Source organism: Lonchura striata, chromosome 1, assembly GCF_046129695.1.
Source record: "Lonchura striata isolate bLonStr1 chromosome 1, bLonStr1.mat, whole genome shotgun sequence".
Lineage (NCBI taxonomy): Eukaryota > Metazoa > Chordata > Aves > Passeriformes > Estrildidae > Lonchura > Lonchura striata.
In genome coordinates, this window is record NC_134603.1 from 18,206,455 (window position 1) to 18,225,361 (window position 18,907).

General features: G+C 43.0%; 1 protein-coding gene across 1 annotated transcript; it reads right to left on the minus strand.

Annotated features, from left to right (window-relative positions):
* Positions 1-9,100: 9,100 nt before the first annotated feature.
* Positions 9,101-18,596, minus strand: TRHR (thyrotropin releasing hormone receptor). The gene is made up of 3 exons (XM_021546424.3): positions 17,448-18,596; positions 11,228-11,608; positions 9,101-10,492 (listed from the first exon to the last, which is right to left on the minus strand). Exons 1-3 carry the CDS (start codon positions 18,240-18,242, stop codon positions 10,487-10,489), a joined length of 1,182 nt encoding a protein of 393 aa, XP_021402099.2. The 5' UTR covers positions 18,243-18,596; the 3' UTR covers positions 9,101-10,486.
* Positions 18,597-18,907: the final 311 nt, after the last annotated feature.

Consider the following 18,907-nt stretch of genomic DNA (forward strand, 5'->3'; position numbering starts at 1 on the left):
TCTGCCCTGCAGCCCGGGGCTGAGGGACACTGCAGCCTGGTCACTGCAGCCTGACCACTGCAGCCTGACCACTGCAGCCTGACCACTGCAGCCTGGTCACTGCAGCCTGGTCACTGCAGCCTGACCACTGCAGCCCGGTCACTGCAGCCTGGTCACTGCAGCCTGGTCACTGCAGCCTGACCACTGCAGCCCGACCACTGCAGCCTGACCGCTGCAGCCTGACCACTGCAGCCCGGTCACTGCAGCCCAACCACTGCAGCCTGACCACTGCAGCCTGACCACTGCAGCCCGACCACTGCAGCCCGGTCACTGCAGCCTGACCACTGCAGCCCGACCACTGCAGCCTGGTCACTGCAGCCTGACCACTGCAGCCCGACCACTGCAGCCCGGTCACTGCAGCCTGACCACTGCAGCCCGACCACTGCAGCCCGACCACTGCAGCCTGACCACTGCAGCCCGGTCACTGCAGCCCAACCACTGCAGCCTGGTCACTGCAGCCCGACCACTGCAGCCCGGTCACTGCAGCCTGACCACTGCAGCCCGACCACTGCAGCCCGACCACTGCAGCCTGACCACTGCAGCCCGGTCACTGCAGCCTGGTCACTGCAGCCTGGTCACTGCAGCCTGACCACTGCAGCCCGACCACTGCAGCCTGACCACTGCAGCCCGACCACTGCAGCCTGACCACTGCAGCCTGACCACTGCAGCCCGACCACTGCAGCCCGGTCACTGCAGCCTGGTCACTGCAGCCTGGTCACTGCAGCCTGACCACTGCAGCCCGACCACTGCAGCCTGACCACTGCAGCCCGGTCACTGCAGCCTGACCACTGCAGCCTGGTCACTGCAGCCTGGTCACTGCAGCCTGACCACTGCAGCCTGACCGCTGCAGCCTGACCACTGCAGCCCGGTCACTGCAGCCTGACCACTGCAGCCTGGTCACTGCAGCCCGGTCACTGCAGCCTGACCACTGCAGCCCGGTCACTGCAGCCTGCCCACTGCAGCCTGACCACTGCAGCCTGGTCACTGCAGCCTGGTCACTGCAGCCCGGCCACTGCAGCCTGACCACTGCAGCCCGGCCACTGCAGCCTGACCACTGCAGCATGACCACTGCAGCCTGGTCACTGCAGCCTGGTCACTGCAGCCCGACCACTGCAGCATGACCACTGCAGCCCAACCACTGCAGCCTGGCCACTGCAGCCTGACCACTGCAGCCCAACCACTGCAGCATGACCACTGCAGCCTGGTCACTGCAGCCTGGTCACTGCAGCCCGACCACTGCAGCCTGGTCACTGCAGCCTGGCCACTGCAGCCTGACCACTGCAGCCTGACCACTGCAGCCTGGTCACTGCAGCCTGGTCACTGCAGCCCGACCACTGCAGCCTGGTCACTGCAGCCCGGCCAGTGCAGCCCCCCTTGCCTGACCCCACCTGGGCTGAGCATGGCTGCCGGAGCTGCCTGTGGGTCTGTGCCCGGCAGCCAGGAGGGCCAAGGGTGTCCTGGGGGCACCAGGCCCAGCATCACCAGCTGGGCAAGGAGGGGATTGTCCTGCTCTGCTCTGGGGCACTCACCTCGAGTGCTGGGGGCAGTTTTGGGTGCCACAGTATAAGAGAAATACTAAACTGTTAGAGAGCATCCAAAGGAGGGCAGCAAAGATGGTGAAGGGGCTTAAGGGGAAGGCATATATGGAGCAACTGCAGTAACTTGGTCTGTTCAGCCTGGAGGAGAGGAGACTAAGGGGACACCTTGTAGTTACAACTTCTTGTGAGAGAAAGAGGAGGGGCAGGCACTGATCTCTGTGGTGAGCAATGAGAGGACTCGAGGGAATGGCCTGAAGCTGTGTCAGGGAAGGTTTAGGTTGGATATTAGAAAAAGGTTCTTCACCCAGAGGGTGTTTGGGCCCTGGAACAGATCCACAGGGAACCAAGCACCAAACCTGACAGAGTTCAGTTGTTTGGACAGTGCTCTCAGCCTCGTGGTGTGAGTCTTGGGGATGGTCCTGGCAGAGCCAGGAATTTGACTCGCTGATCCTTGTGGGCTCCTTCCAGCTCAGCTTATTCTGTGATTCTGTGTTTATAAATGTATTATGCCTTCATCATGGGCACAGTCTCAGCCCCTCTCTGCCTGTGCTGTGGCAATAAGTGCAGCCAAGATCACGAGCTTCCCAGAAACTGGGATAACCAGGTTACAAAACATCAGAGCAGCACTCATGGAAATAAATGCTCAAAGACATTTTTGCATGGGTATCCCCATAAAGACACACTGATTCTTACAACCATTATGGTGGAGTGCACTGACTGCAGGACAATGTCCCTGTGATGTCCTCACTGATGCCAGAATTAAGAGGGTAGCATCTTCCATGAAACTGAGGCATAGGATTTACCAGAGACACGTACCTGTCAAGTGTAAGCCTTTTACAAAGTCAGCAGCTCCACAAAGCAGATGTTCTGGAGAGCTGAAAGGACACTTAGATTGTGAAGACTCCTGCTAATTTTAATGTGTCCCAAGTGTTTCAATATTTTGTCTTAGTGAACAAAGAAAACCATCTGAAGTCAGAAATCAAACTCTTCCTCCCAGCCAAAATCATCAAATGAGATTTGCAGCATGAACAACACAATTAGGGATAATAAATGGCCTAGAGCAAAAGGGAAAGGATGCACCAGATAGTATGCTTTGGTGGAAAAATAAAAAATAAATCCTTCTGAGCAGACTAGAGAGAAAAGCATCTTCACCCAGAAGTCTGGAGACTGAATCCGTGCTGCAGAACTCAGAGATTGCCTGTTTTTCATTTCTTCTGCTGATGTCAATGTACGTGGATTACACCCACTGCTAATAAACATAGGTTTTATCCTTATGAGATATACATTCTAAATTTGCATTTAGCTTCTTCGCTGTTGGCAGCTGTCCTACATATCCACAGTGTTCATTTGGGTTTACTGAGGGCTATCCCTTCAAGGACTGTCTTTTGAGTATTGAAGTAGAAAGAATTAAAAGAATGTATTTCCCATTTGAGGTATTTTTGATGCAGTCTTTATTTCCCACTGTGCATTTAATATGCTCATGTAGACTTGCTGCTTCTGGCACAGTCTTAGAGATTAGATTTCTGAAATACTCACAGAAATCCAGCTATACTGCTGAAACCATATCAGAAAAATCTGACTTTAGAGAGCTCTCATTAAGTGGGAAAAGAAAATCCATTCCATTGTCTTCTTATTTAAAAATAAATTTGTAATTAATTAGCCAGTGCTGTTCTGCAAAGCTTTTAAGCACACAGAGGTCACCAAGAGTGTATTTGTGTTTGATGAATTTGGTGGTAGAGAGAATTTTAATAGCACTTCAGCACAGTCAGAATCTTTGAGACAGGCATTTACAAGACTGTGATTATTTAGTGCTGTAATTAGATGGTATTTACCCCTTCTATACTGCTTGTTAGCCATGTCCAGTTGGTCTTTCTTTGCATTGTAATACTCATTTATATTATCCTTTCATTAGGCTCTAGTGAACAACAACAAAATCTGCAAACACTGTAAAGCACCTTTTCTGTGAAAAACATAGTTCCATATTAAAGTTTTTTTCTTGTTTATAATAGAAGAATAATATTAGAGAGAAGCAGTATCTTTTATCTCCTATTCCAGGCAGAAGACACTCTTTCTAGTGCACAAGTCAGTTTCAGATCTGGATGTGAAGGATGAAACTGCTGGCAGAGAAAAAAAAAATGACTGCTCTGAGTTTAAATTTGTTATGGACATTGGGTGGAAACCTTGGGAGAAGAGGAGTCATAAATAAAGGATAGTAAAGTAATTTAGTTCCCATGGGGTAGAGTGGCTGTGCCTGTGCTAACTCTCAAACTAGACCACCATCTGTTTGCCAGCTCCAGACCCAACAGGCACCACATGGTCTGTGTCTGTACCACAGAAATTCCTTTACCCTCACAAAGAGGGTGGAACACCCAAAGTGCTTATTTGGAGTATTGCCAGGCCAGGCTATCTCCCTGTGAGTGTCACTGTGCTGGGGGTTAGATGTGCTCCAGAGGCTGAGCAACAGCTTGACAGTGTTGGTGGCAGCAGGACAGTGCCCACCCTGAGCTGCTGCTTCATTCACTACTGTTCCCTACAGGCAATTTTCACCTGCAGAATAGTATTCCTTAGCACCAAAACATTTATATTAAGAAGTCATAATAGAGTAGCCTGATGAACTTCAGCCTGACAGTCCAGAATGTCATAGCACCAGGGAAAGGCAACTAGCATTTGTAATTTAGAAAAATGCATTCTTATGATGTGAGCTCCGTCCATGGCCCCTTGTGTTTTCTAGAATATCAGACACAACATCTCTTTTCAGTCTTGTCACATGCTATTTTAGTGTAACAGCAACAACTTGTGAAGCTTCTTTGGAGTGTAACTTGTTACTAAACATGATCTCCAAAACGTTAGACTAACCTGTTCTCACTGCAGCAGACATGGCCATCTGCCTCTCCCACACATCCACTGTATCCTCTCACAGCCTTGTTCACTCTTCTAATTGTTCTGCATAAACAGAGTAGGATAAAATATAACATTTTCAAATGTCATGTTTACATGATAAAGAGTCAATTTTTGAAGACGCCTACTCCTTTCAGAGCTGTCATTTCCTGTTTCCCTCCTAAATGTGTGTCCTATATACTAAATAACTTATTAACCCTTTGTAATTTCTGCTCATTGTTCTCCTGAATGACAATGTCTGCCTGAACATAATACAGCCTGTCTTTCAAGCTACCCTAGATCTTCCCATAATTGCCTTCTAAATGTGCTTTGCTGAATTTCAGATATAAATAAGTGGCATGAGACAAATCTGTTATCCCAATTTGCTGTTTGTACTTTCCCCAGACACTGGAAGCTGCATTGTGTTATTGTTTGTTTTCTTTCAAACATTTCTTTCAGTTATTGTCTAGAACTTGAAAGAAGAACCTGTTTGTGATCAACAGGGATTTGATCCATTGTTACAGGACCTCTTTCTGATGTGGAGCTGGCAGTAGAGTTGCATAATTGCATTCTGAAATTAATATAAGATCACAGTATGCCCATCATAGATAGAGCTCATCTCAAAAATTACACTTTTTGGATGGGTGACACTTATTTTAGACATTACCTGTTTTCTGTGCTTTGTTTTATTAGAAGCTATGAGTTAAGTGAAGATTTTAGGTGAAAGTATATTACTATAATCTTATTTTCATTATTCCATATTTGTATATAACCAAGGTACGGGCTGTAAATAGTTGTCTTTGCTGCAGGTGGCTTTTGCTGCTTCGTGGTCAGTCTGTTCACCAGGATCCAGAGTGCCTCATGTCCCAGAGCTGCTCTGACTTCATCCCCACCACCTACCAGTGTATGGAGTTATCCAGCCCCGTGGAGACAACGTGAGTTGGGTACAAATGAAACTGTTAAGAAACCTGTTACCTGGGATTCACAGAGTCAGCAGGATCTGACTGGAGAGGGAGCCCTCTGTCTTTAGGACTAATGGTAGAGTACTTACCTAAAAAATGAAAGACATGAATTGGGCTTTAGTCTAGCTCTAGGGATTTTGCCTTTTCTGTATATCCTGATCCTCAGGAGACTCAGATTTCTGTGCATTACCTTGAGGAAAAACAGCAGATGAAGAAATTCCACTCATCCTCTTGGGGCTGGGTTCAGGCACAAGTGGCTGACATCACCAGAAAAGCCAAGCAGTACCCATAGAGTACAGAAACCAGCTATGCTGATTGTAGTGACCAACGTGGCTTCTGGGCTCTGCCCTACTCCCAAGATGTGGGGGGTTTTCTTCTTTTTTATGTGTTTGTTCATTTTGTTTAATGCTGTCCAATGTAATTTATGTAAAATACATAAATAATCCTTGTAACAGGGACAAGGATTCTATGAATCCCCTCCCATTTAAGCACTGTAACTGCTGCTAGACTACTGGCACACTGCTCTTCCTTCAGGAAAAAAAGACTGCATTTTTCAGGATCTCATTCTCCTTCAAATGAAAAAGGATGTTGTTATATTGTCTGTCCATTGCTAAGGACAGCAAGACAATAGGTTGTATTCAAGCAGTTGTTAAAAACATCAAATTGCAGTAGAATTATCTTGCTCAACATTTTATTAGAATAGCAACAAAAATCCATTACAAATTAATCCCCACAGTAGCATGCATCCAAGAATTACAAAATGTTTCTTTTGAACAAAAATTGTTCTACATTTCTCTGAATAATTTCACACTATTTATAATAAATAAATAAATCACATGAAGTGACAAAATGAAACCAGAATTAATCTGGGTAGGTGAAAAAAAGACTCCCTCCAAACCAGTTGCTCTTACATAGTTACATAATTTGTTAGAATTCAAAAATTTCCAAGATTCAGCTCCCAGATAAATGAATTCAGGAGTCCAAATCACTTTGAGCCAATGCACTGGCATTTGCTGTATCTCTGTATCCCAGGAGTAATGAAAAAATAATGAGAAAATAAACTTTTACTGAAAAGAACAAAAGAGCAAATAAACAATTGTGTTTGAAGAAGATATAAAATATAGAAAGATAATTTTCAAATTTCACTGCAATTTGTATAAAAATACAGCACACTGGAGCTTCTCTGATATATCCTTTATTCTGAACTCAGGGAGGTCATGTGATAATTTGAACCAAAGTGTGTTACAAATACACCTGACCTTTCTCAGCTGCACAATTTACTTTCACTGAAGGTTCTGAAATCTCAGCATTTCAGAAAGGAAGCAGCTCCCCAAGCCAGATGTGAAAGCAGCACCTCTTCTGTTACATTCTGAATAAACTATTAAAAAAAAGTCCAATAAGAATGCAATCCCTTACTGGAAAGATGTTAAATAAGGATATAAGCATGGATTTCAATATTGCTACGAATCAGACATTTATTTCAGACTAAGTGTTGCAAGGAACTTTGCTATCCACAAAATAAATATACAAAGTTATATCACTGCAGTCAGTAGTTGACATCCAGCCACTTTCACTTCTAGCAAAAAAATTGATATAATTATCAATAAATTTAAACCCACATAATTAAAAAAATACATTCTCACATATATAATTTACAACATCTGGGTACAAGAAAAAAGGTTGATTGCTGTTCTAAACAAAGGGCAAACAGAAACAGTTGCATCAGCATGATATCTGACAAAGTTTTGTAGTGTTAGTGTATATCAGTATAAAATTAGCATGGATTTCACAACTAACATCTATAAAGATACAGTCACATCACATATCAGTTAAAATCACACCTTAGCTTAAATATGCAATTATAAATATTGTGGTTTTGCACACAATTTTGTTATCATAATAATTTCTGTTAGCACAAATACATATCAGAAAGAAATAATTTCATTTTTGTTATTCCCAGTGATGGTGGATACAAAGTCAACTTCACAGATTTTAACCCTTCATGAAGCATCACAAAGAATATGGGCTTAAATATCTCACTTGAGCATCTGGTGGAGCAGAGGCTGAGAAAGCAGACAGTTACTTTTTGAGCAAAAAGGCAAATAAAGGAGAGAATTCACTTCTGGTACTGTTGGTCTATAAAATCTGTAGTTCAGCCTGTGCTCTGAAAATATTGAGATAAAAGTTTAAGTTTTACTGTTATTACACAAATACTGAGCTCAGTTTTTACCCAGCCAGTTGTGCTCCTCCCCAGAGAGTCAGGTTTCCATGGAATGCCCTCTTTGCCTGCTGCTAGACCTGCACATCTTGCTTTTTAAGTGAGAAAAGCAATTAGTTCTAGCACCTCTTGAGAAATTTTGGAAGGTAGGGCCTCCTCTGAAAGCACTGAATAGATGCCTGGCTGAAAACAGCAAGTGAAGGGCAAAGGGATTTCCAAGCACCAGCAGCCTCTGCCCCTGGGAATCAGCTCCCAGCCATCACAAGAGTTTGCAAAGTCAGACAAAGACTTTGCTCAGTCAGACACAGGAATGTGCCTTTACTTGGAATGACTCTTGGCTAAGCAACCATAAATTCCTGTGTAAGGTCCACGGATAATTTAATTTTTCTGTGACAGGTGCTTTGGAGGAAATGTTAAACATTGTGTGGTGGTATTTCTCCTTGACTTTCCCTTGTCATGGCAATCTGTAGCTTTAAGCAAGTCTAAGCAGTAAAATGCTATAAAACTCCATCTTTTCACATCTTCATACAAAGGAAAGGTTTGCCCAAAGTGTATGTCACAGCTACAGAATTGTATTTATGAGATTAATAGCTAGGTACTAATTTGAGAATACGTTGGTATCCTTCTCTCTGACTCTTGAGCCCTAGACAACTTTCCTTTATTGGCTGACACATGACTTACACTGTCATTTTAGTTCTTCTTTATTATTTTTAAAGCAGTCTGGACATTGCCCTTCCAGTCCTGTGGGGGTTCAGACATCTGCACAGACAGAGACCCCACTGTATGTGCCTGCCTGGTGGCCTGTGCTGCTTAGACAACCTGGCAAGCTGGGAGATGCAGAGGATTTGGGAAAATTGCAACATGGCTTGCATGGGTCCCGCTTCTGGCTCTGCTCCAGACAGAGCTCTGCCAGCTTTGAAATTTTGTCACACCTGCACTGCTGGTTAAAACCTTGCTGTTGGTCCCTCCCATGCCTTGCCATCACTCTGCCAAGCTGGAAAGTGCCTGTGGAGCTCTGCAAAGGTAAAACAGGAGTTAAAGCAAGGATGCAGACAGAGCAGGATACAGACTGTTTGCATAATCACAGAATCACAGAGTGAGTAAGATTGGAAGGGACAACAATTGGTCATCTGGTCCAACCTCCCTGGTCAAGCAGGGTCATCCCAGGGCACATGGCACAGGACTGAGTCCAGATGGTTCTTGAATATGTCCAGTGAGGGAGACTCCACAACCTCTCTGGGCAATTAATTTCCTTCCTCCTTGCCATGTAGAGAATGCTCAATAGAGTCCTTTGGATGCATCTGACACAGGTTCATGGTTTTAGCATTTAAATCTGAGGCCTATCAGGCTATTTTTAGTTCTCTTTAAGTTTGCAAATATAGTTGAATATTAGGGAAAGGGGCTTGAATTAGGGAAGTAGCTGTGTAGGCAAAAGAATACTGGCTAGGAAAGCCTTACAATGCTGTAGAGGCTGCCTCTTTCCCCCACACTGGGCAGGTTTGTGATTCATGGGGATGGGCTGTGCAGGGCTGGGAGCTGGACTCGATGATCCTTCTGGGTCCCTTCTAAATCAGCCTATTCTGCAATTCTGTGAATCAGCTTTTTACAGGTTTTAGAATGTCATGTATAAAAGCTGTGCAAAATGTTCATGGCACACAGGAATACACAGGCACTTTCATGGGCTTCGGCAGCACAGAAGTGAGAAAATGTACTTCTAGCAAGAACAAGAGCTGGTCTAGAGCAAAGCCAAAGCACGACTTGATATTTTGTCTGTAGCTACATTAGGGAGACTATGGCTCCAGGCTGCTTATCATGGGCCTGTGTGGGAAGAGCAGAGAAGGGGCTGTGCTGGCAAGTAAAAAGCCATGATGACTTTTCTTCTGACTACACTTTATGTCCTAAAGTATTTTAACAGATAAACTTTAAAAAATATTAAACATTTAAACAGTGTCATTTTTCTCTGAATTCTCCTCTTTTCCTTAGATATTATCGATATTAAATCTCTAAACCCCTTCTAGTGCTCTTAGATACAATTGGTATTGAACCAAGATAAAAGGAGCTGTTAAAAGCCTGTTACATACTCTTCAATATCTGTCAATTTCCAACAGGATTCAGTAATAGCTGAGACTTACATTTAAAGTGGTACATCTATAAACCTGATCACTGAAAAAATAAGATATTTTGAATGCTCCTGTTTTTTTAATTTGTTTGTTCCCTGCTGCAAATTCATTGAATACTCTTCCTGTTTCATACTGCTCAAGGTAAAAATAAACAAAAGAAAGGAAAGATTTTGTGCTTTTTGCCATCAGATACCTGTTTATTGAAGCATGCTGTGATGGCTGCAATGAGATTTGCACTGATATGGGATGAGGGAGTCACCGGCAGGTAATTACTGCTATTAGCAGCAATTTTGGCTGCTGTTAGAAGGTCCCCCAGGTAGTGCCCAGTGCAGGTACAGATTAGAGCAGCTCCTCTCCTCAACTCTCATCTTTACAGGGATTATCATCCCCTGCCCCACTCTGTGTCCATGGACATGTCCTGGCAAGCCTTGCTCATTCTGAGATCAGACCACTCTTTGGCCAGGCAATGGGAAGAAGGACTTAGGCATTCTCCTGGAGACAACTCCCCTGCCTAAAGTTAGGTTGTATTAAGTACTTCATTTACTTAGCCTCAATAATATACTCTTTACTCCCCAAAATGCTGCATTTTCTTGTAGGGCACAGGCAGGTATGTAAAGATTTATGGTAGCTTCTGCAATTCTGTGAGCAGAAATGTCCTTAAAATTCATACAGTTGGTGGGAACAGAGCATCCAAACGTCTTATATGGCTGCACACTCAGAACAAGGTGGGCCTCAGGCCTGGAAATGAGGAGAGAAGAAGCAAACTGAGAAAAAATATTTTACACTCTCATATAATCTGCAAAAACAAATGAAAACTAAGTCTCTTTGTAGATCATCTATATTTTTAAGATCTAAATGTATGGGTTCACAAGCAGAATTTAGGTAGTATTGTGTAAAAAAAGCATAATAAAAACAGTAATATGCATCATCAAGAAAAGTGGGTTAAAGTGATGTGCTTCACAGTACAGAATGAAAGTGCTGGTGTGTGGGAGAGCCTCCTTAGCACCAGCTGTGTGGTGGCACTGGACTAGTTAATCCCCAGCTGGAGTCAAGGGGGAGGCACAAGAAAATGCCCCATTGCCCTCCCTGAAGCCAGCCAGAGCGTGCCCAGAGGAATCATTGAGCTCAGACACCATCACCACCTTCCTGCCAGATGTGCACCTGAGGCACCACACCTGAGAACCACTTTCTGATGCTCCACTGGAGCTCACTGTTCAGGCTTAACCTGATGGTTTCTCCCCATCCTTCTGCATGTTTCTGATCCTCCAAGTCCCCCCACGCCTGGCACAGGGACTTTGAAAACAGAGCTTTCCAGAGCTGGGCAGCTGTCCCTGCCTGCCAGGCCCTGTCACTGGCAGCCTCTCCAGCCCTCTGCAGGGCTGCCCTGGCTGACAGCCACCCCAGCACAGCCCCATGCCCAGCAACGTGCTCTGCTCCTGGGGACCCACAGCACTGAAAGGTGTTAACTCTTACCTTGGATGACAAACACATATCACCAATGGACAGTTTTGCAGAGGACAGGTAGGTGTTGGTAATATCTTCTAGCTCAGTGCTGAAATGATCAGAATCCTTGATGACATTATAATTGAGGGCCATGCTGTAACTGGCAGGTTTCTTCTCCTGTTTCTGCTGGTAGTTGCACAGTTTCCTGAAGGCTGCTCTGAATTTCTGGGACATGAGATTATAAATTACGGGATTGATGGCACTATTTAAATAAATACAGATTCTGCAAAATAGCAGGAACCAGTTTTCCTGGAAGGGTCTGGAAAGAAAGGAATTGACAACAACCAGGGTGCGGTAGGGCATCCACAGGAACGCAAACAGGATCACAACCACGGCCAGCATCTTGGTGACCTGAGGGAACACAGAAAGAGACAGACAGGGGCACAGGGTCAGTACTCCCCTTGGAATGAACATGTGCATTCTTACCCTCTAGGGCCAAACCAAACCCCTGGACAGATCCTTCAGTGGGCATTTCTGATGAATATTTGATTCAGAAAGGTTTTCTACAGTAGGGAGTACAAAAACCTTGGCTTCAAATTCTTCCTAGTTTTTGTTAAATTACTCTTTCCATATGATATCACAGTAAGCCAACTGTTGTAGACCTTAGACTTTTCCACTTCATATGCTGGAAGGAGGTGTTGATTCAAATGGGAAAAAAGGATAGAGAGTAATTTTTTTTTTTCCAACACATTAGATCTCTACCTTTATACTAGTATAACCTGTAGAGTAATCGAGCATAAGGCCTTTTTAGGTTATCTGGTTTAACAATCATCTACAACACTTTCCCAAAGCCAAAAATAAGGAAAAAAGGAGAACAATTAGATTCATTTATTTTCCTCAAATCCTCAATATTTAATTAGGTCTTTATTATTTGATGTTTACTCTGAAAAGTCAAAGTTTACAGAGCCTGGGAAAAAAAGGATTATCAGTCAAACTTGATTGTTATAAGAACTTTATTCTATTATGTAATTTTCTTTTGAAAAAAGAAAAGAGCAACCATTGGGAATACCCAGGATAGCTGAAATGAAGTGAACGAGAAATAATTAAAAAAAATTAAACCCACTTTAAAACTAATCTTTCTTTTATAAATAATTTAATTCTAGTGTAGACACTATTCAACAGTCTCTACATTAAAGAAAGTTTGAAAGCTATTAACAAAGAAAATAGAAGGCACACAGAAATGTGACATGGGACAATATGTTGGTACAGCCTCATGGAAGTCAGGAGATGACTCGATTAACTATGTGAAATAGAAAGTATTGGCACACATTTTGATGAGCTACAACTGTTTCTTCTGATTGTAGATTTATAAGAGTTTCAATAGGAGATAACTCCACTAAGATCACTCACACATGTTAGTTTTAGAAGTGGGCTTTAGTTTGAAGTTGTGAGTATATAATTCTATTGTCTTCTGACCAGATAAGCTCATTACATAGAAACCTGCCATCACAATGCCTCATGGATGTATTTTCTCCTATCTTTCTAGAAAGACACACTTTTAAGCCAATTTGTTTGGTTTGTTATAAGTATTACAATAAACTATGTGATGAAAATCAAAGTTACTCTACAAATTGATATATCATTATCTATTTATTGGTCTTTAAATGTGCATATTCAAAGGCTGCCATTTTATCTTATAGTTCTTCCCTCACCCTTACTTTTGTTTTCTCTACAGCTGTGTTCAATGGAAGTAAAAAATAAGACTGAGAAATGCTATCTCCTTTTTTGTCACTTGACTGATACATTTCATTATGACTTCTACACTGTTTCTTTTCTAATTTTCAGTGCACAATTGTTGTAATAGACAGAATACAAACATGAATGCTCCAGGTAACTCAAAGGATGATCTCTCTTTATCTCCACTTCTGAAAGGACCATTCCTGTGAACACGGTGGCAAGGAGAGGGTTGACCCAGTACTGGCCCACTCTGGCTCTCATCCCTTCAGTTCAGCTACAGCCTGTGCCTCCAAACTGAGCAAATCCATTCCTTGGAGAACAATCATTCACTGTAGGAAATAATCCACATTTAAAGGAAGAAAGCCACGATTTGTGGAGCCTGGGTGAACAATGGGACAGAGCCAAACCATACCAGATGTATTCCATCAGCTCAGGCACTCAGGGCATAGCAGCCTACACAGGCATCAGAGTACTTTGCTACCAGAAGCTCAGCAGGACACTCCATTATGGTACCTACCAGTCATTGGCCATTTACATTTCTTTCAGGAAAAATTGCTCAGAGGATCATTTGCAGTGTTGCAGCTATCAACTTGAATCTGGACTAGAAGTAAATTATTCTTACTGTCAAGGAGGGTCATTCAGAGTCACGCAATTAACATTGTACAGCAGTGAAAAAACCACTTTTATTCCTCAGTTGACTGTATCCCATACACTGCAATATATATATATATATATATATATATATATGTACTGTCTGCAGTACGTATCCTTCCAAAGCTGCCAAAAATAACAAAACTCCCACAAGATCTCTGTTGCCTGTCAGAAACTCAGTTTCCTGATCCATCTGACTGGCTGTGGCTGTCTCTGAGACACACAACGAGGCCCTGAATTCAGGTAGTGATTTGCTCATTGCCTCCTTAAGCTGGCTCTGGAAGGGCTCTTCATGCTCAGCTGCCTCAGAGCATGACCTGTGTGCAGGTCTGATGGGGTGCTCTGGCAAGACTGACTTAGCCCCAGCATGGGGGTTGTCACCCCTCTGCAAGGTGAGGCACCACTTAGGGCTTTTGACACAAAGTCACCTCAATTTGCTTTATAGGTGAACCCATTATCTAAATGCATAACTGAGGCCAAAGCTCCATTCTTATCCACACCAAAAGTCATTATAGCTGAACATAAATAATTTAGAAGAAAGTTTCATCCTCTTTGTTTAAGCAAAAAGCCACATCCTTTTTAAAATCACTTCATATGAAACAGAACTAAACATATATAGGAAAGAGGCGAATTATTTGACATTAGTGGAGTGCTAAGAGGACAAATTTTAAAAGAACATGATTTTTATTAGCTGTAAGCATACACCAAAGCTCCCTGAAAGCAGCAGCATTACATTCTCAATTCACTGCTCAGGTGAAGGTAAGCATACACAGATTGATCTTTTCTTGTTGATGTGCACTGTATGTCCTATGCTCAGGGTACAAATTATTCTTAGTTAGGAAGATTGAACAATTTCAGCTTAGTCCAAATTTTAAGTGTAGTTTGAATGATAACAAAAGAGCTTGAGATTGAATATGGTTCTGCCTGCATATAAACATTCTTCAAGCCTTATCTTTTTATTTCTGAGGATGTTCTAAAGAATATATAAAACATATTTTACTAATCAGAGTCTCAATATTTTGATTCTGAACTAGTATCCTCTTTTTCTTTCATGCTCCAAAAGCTTCTTATTCTAAGGAAGGGTTTTTCTTAAACATTTTCACTATCTTGGTACAAACAATTTAGTATTGCTTACTTCTCCTTTGAGTACTAATCTTTCTTACACTGATAGGTAAAAGCAATAGTCACTCTGGTGTTTTAAAGCCATGTAATAACATCTTTCTTCTTGTGCCTGGTCGTGTTCATTGCAACACACAGAGATTGCATATCCCAGTCCATTATTTCCTAATCAAAAAGAAGTTGTGCAATAAGGAGGAGAATTAAATAAATAAAAGGATTAAGGTCTTGATATACTAACACCACAAGTGAAACCAAGTGATAAGATTGAGGATTTCATGTAAACTGTGTAAAACTTATCTCACACTGCAAGCTGGAATCTGTGCTTGCAGTGCTGTGAGAGAACAGAGGATTTCTCTGGTGAGCAGGTCATGACAGCAGCACTGTCTAAGAGAGGACTTTCTCCAGAGGGCAATCTGCCTGCTATTACTGACACAATAGCCATGATGACCTTAGATTATTTGCTTGGACTAATCAACTAACTCTGTGAGATACACATAACGTTAGGTGAGCTGGATTCCATCTCAAGTTTAAACCAACATGTTTGCTATGTAAGGCTGCATTTTATTTTTCTCAGTCACCTTGATATCCGAGGAAAGTAGGAATTCCTTTGGGGAAAGTATGAAACTCACATGCAAACATGTAATTCAATATTCATACTGTGAATGGAAAATAAAAAAAAATCTGTGATCTGTGGGCTGCAGGACCCACACTGAAACAGAGGAAAAGGGTGAGAAAGAAGGAGTGACAAGGGACCAACCTCTGCAACCTGGCTGCAGCACTCTCTGGCCCCACACTCCTGGTTGCTGCAGGGAAGGGACTGAATGTAACTCGTGGCTACAACAACAGACAATAAATTGGCAATTTTAATTTTCCCCAAGTTTAGTCTGCACTGCCCATGACAATAAGTGATAATTTGTTTCCCTGTCCTTGCCTTCGATCATGAAGAATAAGAGCATTTCCCATTTTCTCTCCCATTCTCAACTGGAGACAACCCCCCTACAGAAACATGCATATATTTAATTTCATAGAAATGTTCTTGGATAAATATGAGAACTGCTACAGAAGTAGGAAGTTCACACCACATTTTCAGACACCTTTTCTACATGCTGGATATTGTACACTGCTCAATCCCTGTAGTGCAAACACAGGTCCAGGAAGACACAGAGTTTCACATTTCAGCAGGACTCACTGTCAGGCCAGACTGTATTGTCAGCTATACGTGTCCTTGTAAGTGTGGCAGGAAATTTTCCTTTTTGTGTCTTACTAACTGTTGAGATTCTAGGTTTTTTAAATATGTACTTGGTTTTTTTTTTCTTGTTTTTTACACCACTGCCTATCTTTTGCATGTTGCTATTATACAAAAAGTATTACTAATTATGCCACGCTGTCCTTGCTTTACTTCCTGTATTGTACTATATACAAATTCTAGCTTTACTTACAATGAAGCAGCTTTAAGCAAACAGGTTGCTTAGGCTTTTTAGAGAAAGTCTTGCTGTCTTTACAAGACATAAAAGATATCACATTATAATCTTCACTTTTTGGTTTTATGATATAACAGTATCCATATTCATCAGTGTTCAGTGTAAAAGATTTGTCTATGTGTCTATGCACATGTAATCAAGTATATATCCATATTCATCAGTGTTCAGTGTAAAAGATTTGTCTATGTGTCTATGCACATGTAATCAAGTATAAAGTGATATTAACTTGAAGAGCAGGTTATCTTCTACTAATTCATAGACAAAGAAAAACAACATTACACACTTCCTGACTATTAACTATTGGCAACATAATTAAATTTAACCTAGCCCTCATAGTTCTTTTGTGTGTTTCCAAGCACAGCTCTAGTGCTCTCTGAGGGCTTGGTGCTCTAGAAGGCAACTCAGTTACCTTTTGAGGGTTTTGCCATCTCTGTGATAAGAGAACATGGTCCCTTTCATAAACAGTAGGAGTTGAAGCAAAATAAGAAGACTATTTCCAGAGCCATCTGCAAAAGATGCACTCTGTGTTTCCCATCACTGCACCAGCTGTGGTTTACTGCAAACAGCCAGCAATTAATCTGCTATGTTCCACTGGTAATGTTACACACAGCAGCATACATATTCAATAATACAAAAAGAAGCTAGTCAAACCTATGCCTCAGTTTTGAGACATCAGTACAAAAAATGTTCTCTGAGAGACAGAGAAACAAAGATATTTAGAACTTACAAAGCAATTTATATAAAGACTTCCTTAAACAGACTTTTCACAGGAGAGTTAGAGACAGGAAAATTTACAGCTTGAGTGCATTTGCTAAGTGACAGAATGCCTTAGCTGGGACTCAACCTCAAGTGTCCCAGACTCCCAGGATAGTTCCTTCCCTTTAAATCTCAAAAATAAGTCAAGAGTCACTTTGTATATCTGACAAGATTACTAACAATCTGTAATGTAAAGAAATTATAGTTAAAAATGTTTCCATCATATCTGACACTTTATAATTGCTTTCTGATATAGGAAATAAAATACTGGGTTCTTCTTTGGTTTTTTTTTTTTGTTTGTTTTTTTTTTTTTTGTCCTTGCAGTAAGTAATAATGTACAATCAAGGAAAAAATATTTATTTTTATGTATGTGTATCACTGATTTTAAACTTGACTACTTAGAAAAAAGGAAGAATATATTTTACCTCTTTCCACAGCTGCAGACAAGTGAGCTTTAAAACAAATTGTTTAGGTTTCAGAAAGCCATTTCAAATACTTGTTCCTACCTGCCTTCGAGAAGCAATAGTGCTATTGAAACTTGTGCTAGTCATCTTGGAATTCACAGACTTGCTTTGGTGAGCCACATCATTCCTCCAGGTCTTAGAGTTTTCTTTTGGGTCTGAAGAGATGGGGTTCAGGAACAGTATTCTAGCAATCAGGCCATAGAGGACAGTTGCCAATACCATTGGCACAACATAAAATATACCAAAGTCCATCATGTAGATAGGAGAGTAATAGCTCCTGGAGACCTTGTAGCCACAGGACACCACAGTAGTCTCTTTGTAGGCTACTGTATTAAGGTCTAGCAAGAAAAACCAGAGCATACAGTATATGGAGGTGAAAGCCCAAACAAAAACAATGATCTTTTTGGCTCTTGAAAAAGTGCATAGGAATTGAGCTTTGATTGGGTGGCAGATGGCTATGTACCTCTCGATGGTGAAGGCAGCGATGGAGAAAGAAGAAGCGTTGATTCCCAGGTACTGGAGATAGGTGATGCAGAGACACCCGACGTAGCCGTACACCCAGGATCTGTACAGGCTCTCTGTGATATTGGGCAGTCCTGCAGCCACAAGCACCATGAGATCTGCCACAGCCAGGCTCACCAGATAGCAGTTAGTGGGAGTTCTCATGTGCTTGGTTCTGAGGACCACCAAAACTACCATGACGTTGCCCACGATGCCCAGCCCGCAGATGAGGAGGACCAAGAGGATGGTAACCACTTGGTATTCAGCTGTAATGGTCTCCTGGCTTGACAGTGGCAGCCCAGTCTGGTTCTGCTCGTCTCCTGTGCCATTCTCCATCTTCACCAGCCCGCTGCTGCTTCTCCAAGCACTCGATCTCAGCACCTGCTCTCCATGGTCCCCTGCAAAAGGGTCGCTGGAGCAGAGCGTGGGTGAACTGCCGCCCCCAGAATTTGTTCTCCATGTAGTCACAGTCCCATTCCTGTACCGTCGTCCACTTCCCCTAAGGCACCTGGACTTCCAGTCTTTGTAAAGTCAGCTATCAGATGGGTTAATCCTCTAAGGCCCCAGTTCACTTGCACAGGCTAAAAGGCTGTTTTCTCACAGCTGCTTTGAGGCATTCACGGACACCCAGCCCGCGGAGGTGGGAGTTTCCTGCCTGCAGCGGCAGGGGAAGCGGAGCCCCTGCCCTGCCCTGGCAGCTGCTGAGCGCCGCCCGGGCTCAGCCCATGCCCATGCCCGTCCCCATGCCCGTCCCCGTCCCCATCCCGGCCCCCATCCCCGTCCCCATCCCGGCCCCCATCCCCGTCCCCATCCCGGCCCCCATCCCCGTCCCCATCCCGGCCCCATCCCCGTCCCGCTCCCGCAGCGCCGCTCGCCAGGAGGAGCCGCCGCGCTCCGAGGGTGGAGACAGAGCAGGAGGTGAAACGAGACGGAATCGTGAAGTTTTTCTGCTTCACGCCGCTCTCCCTCTCTGCTCTCAGGCAGCTATCATGACAGCATCG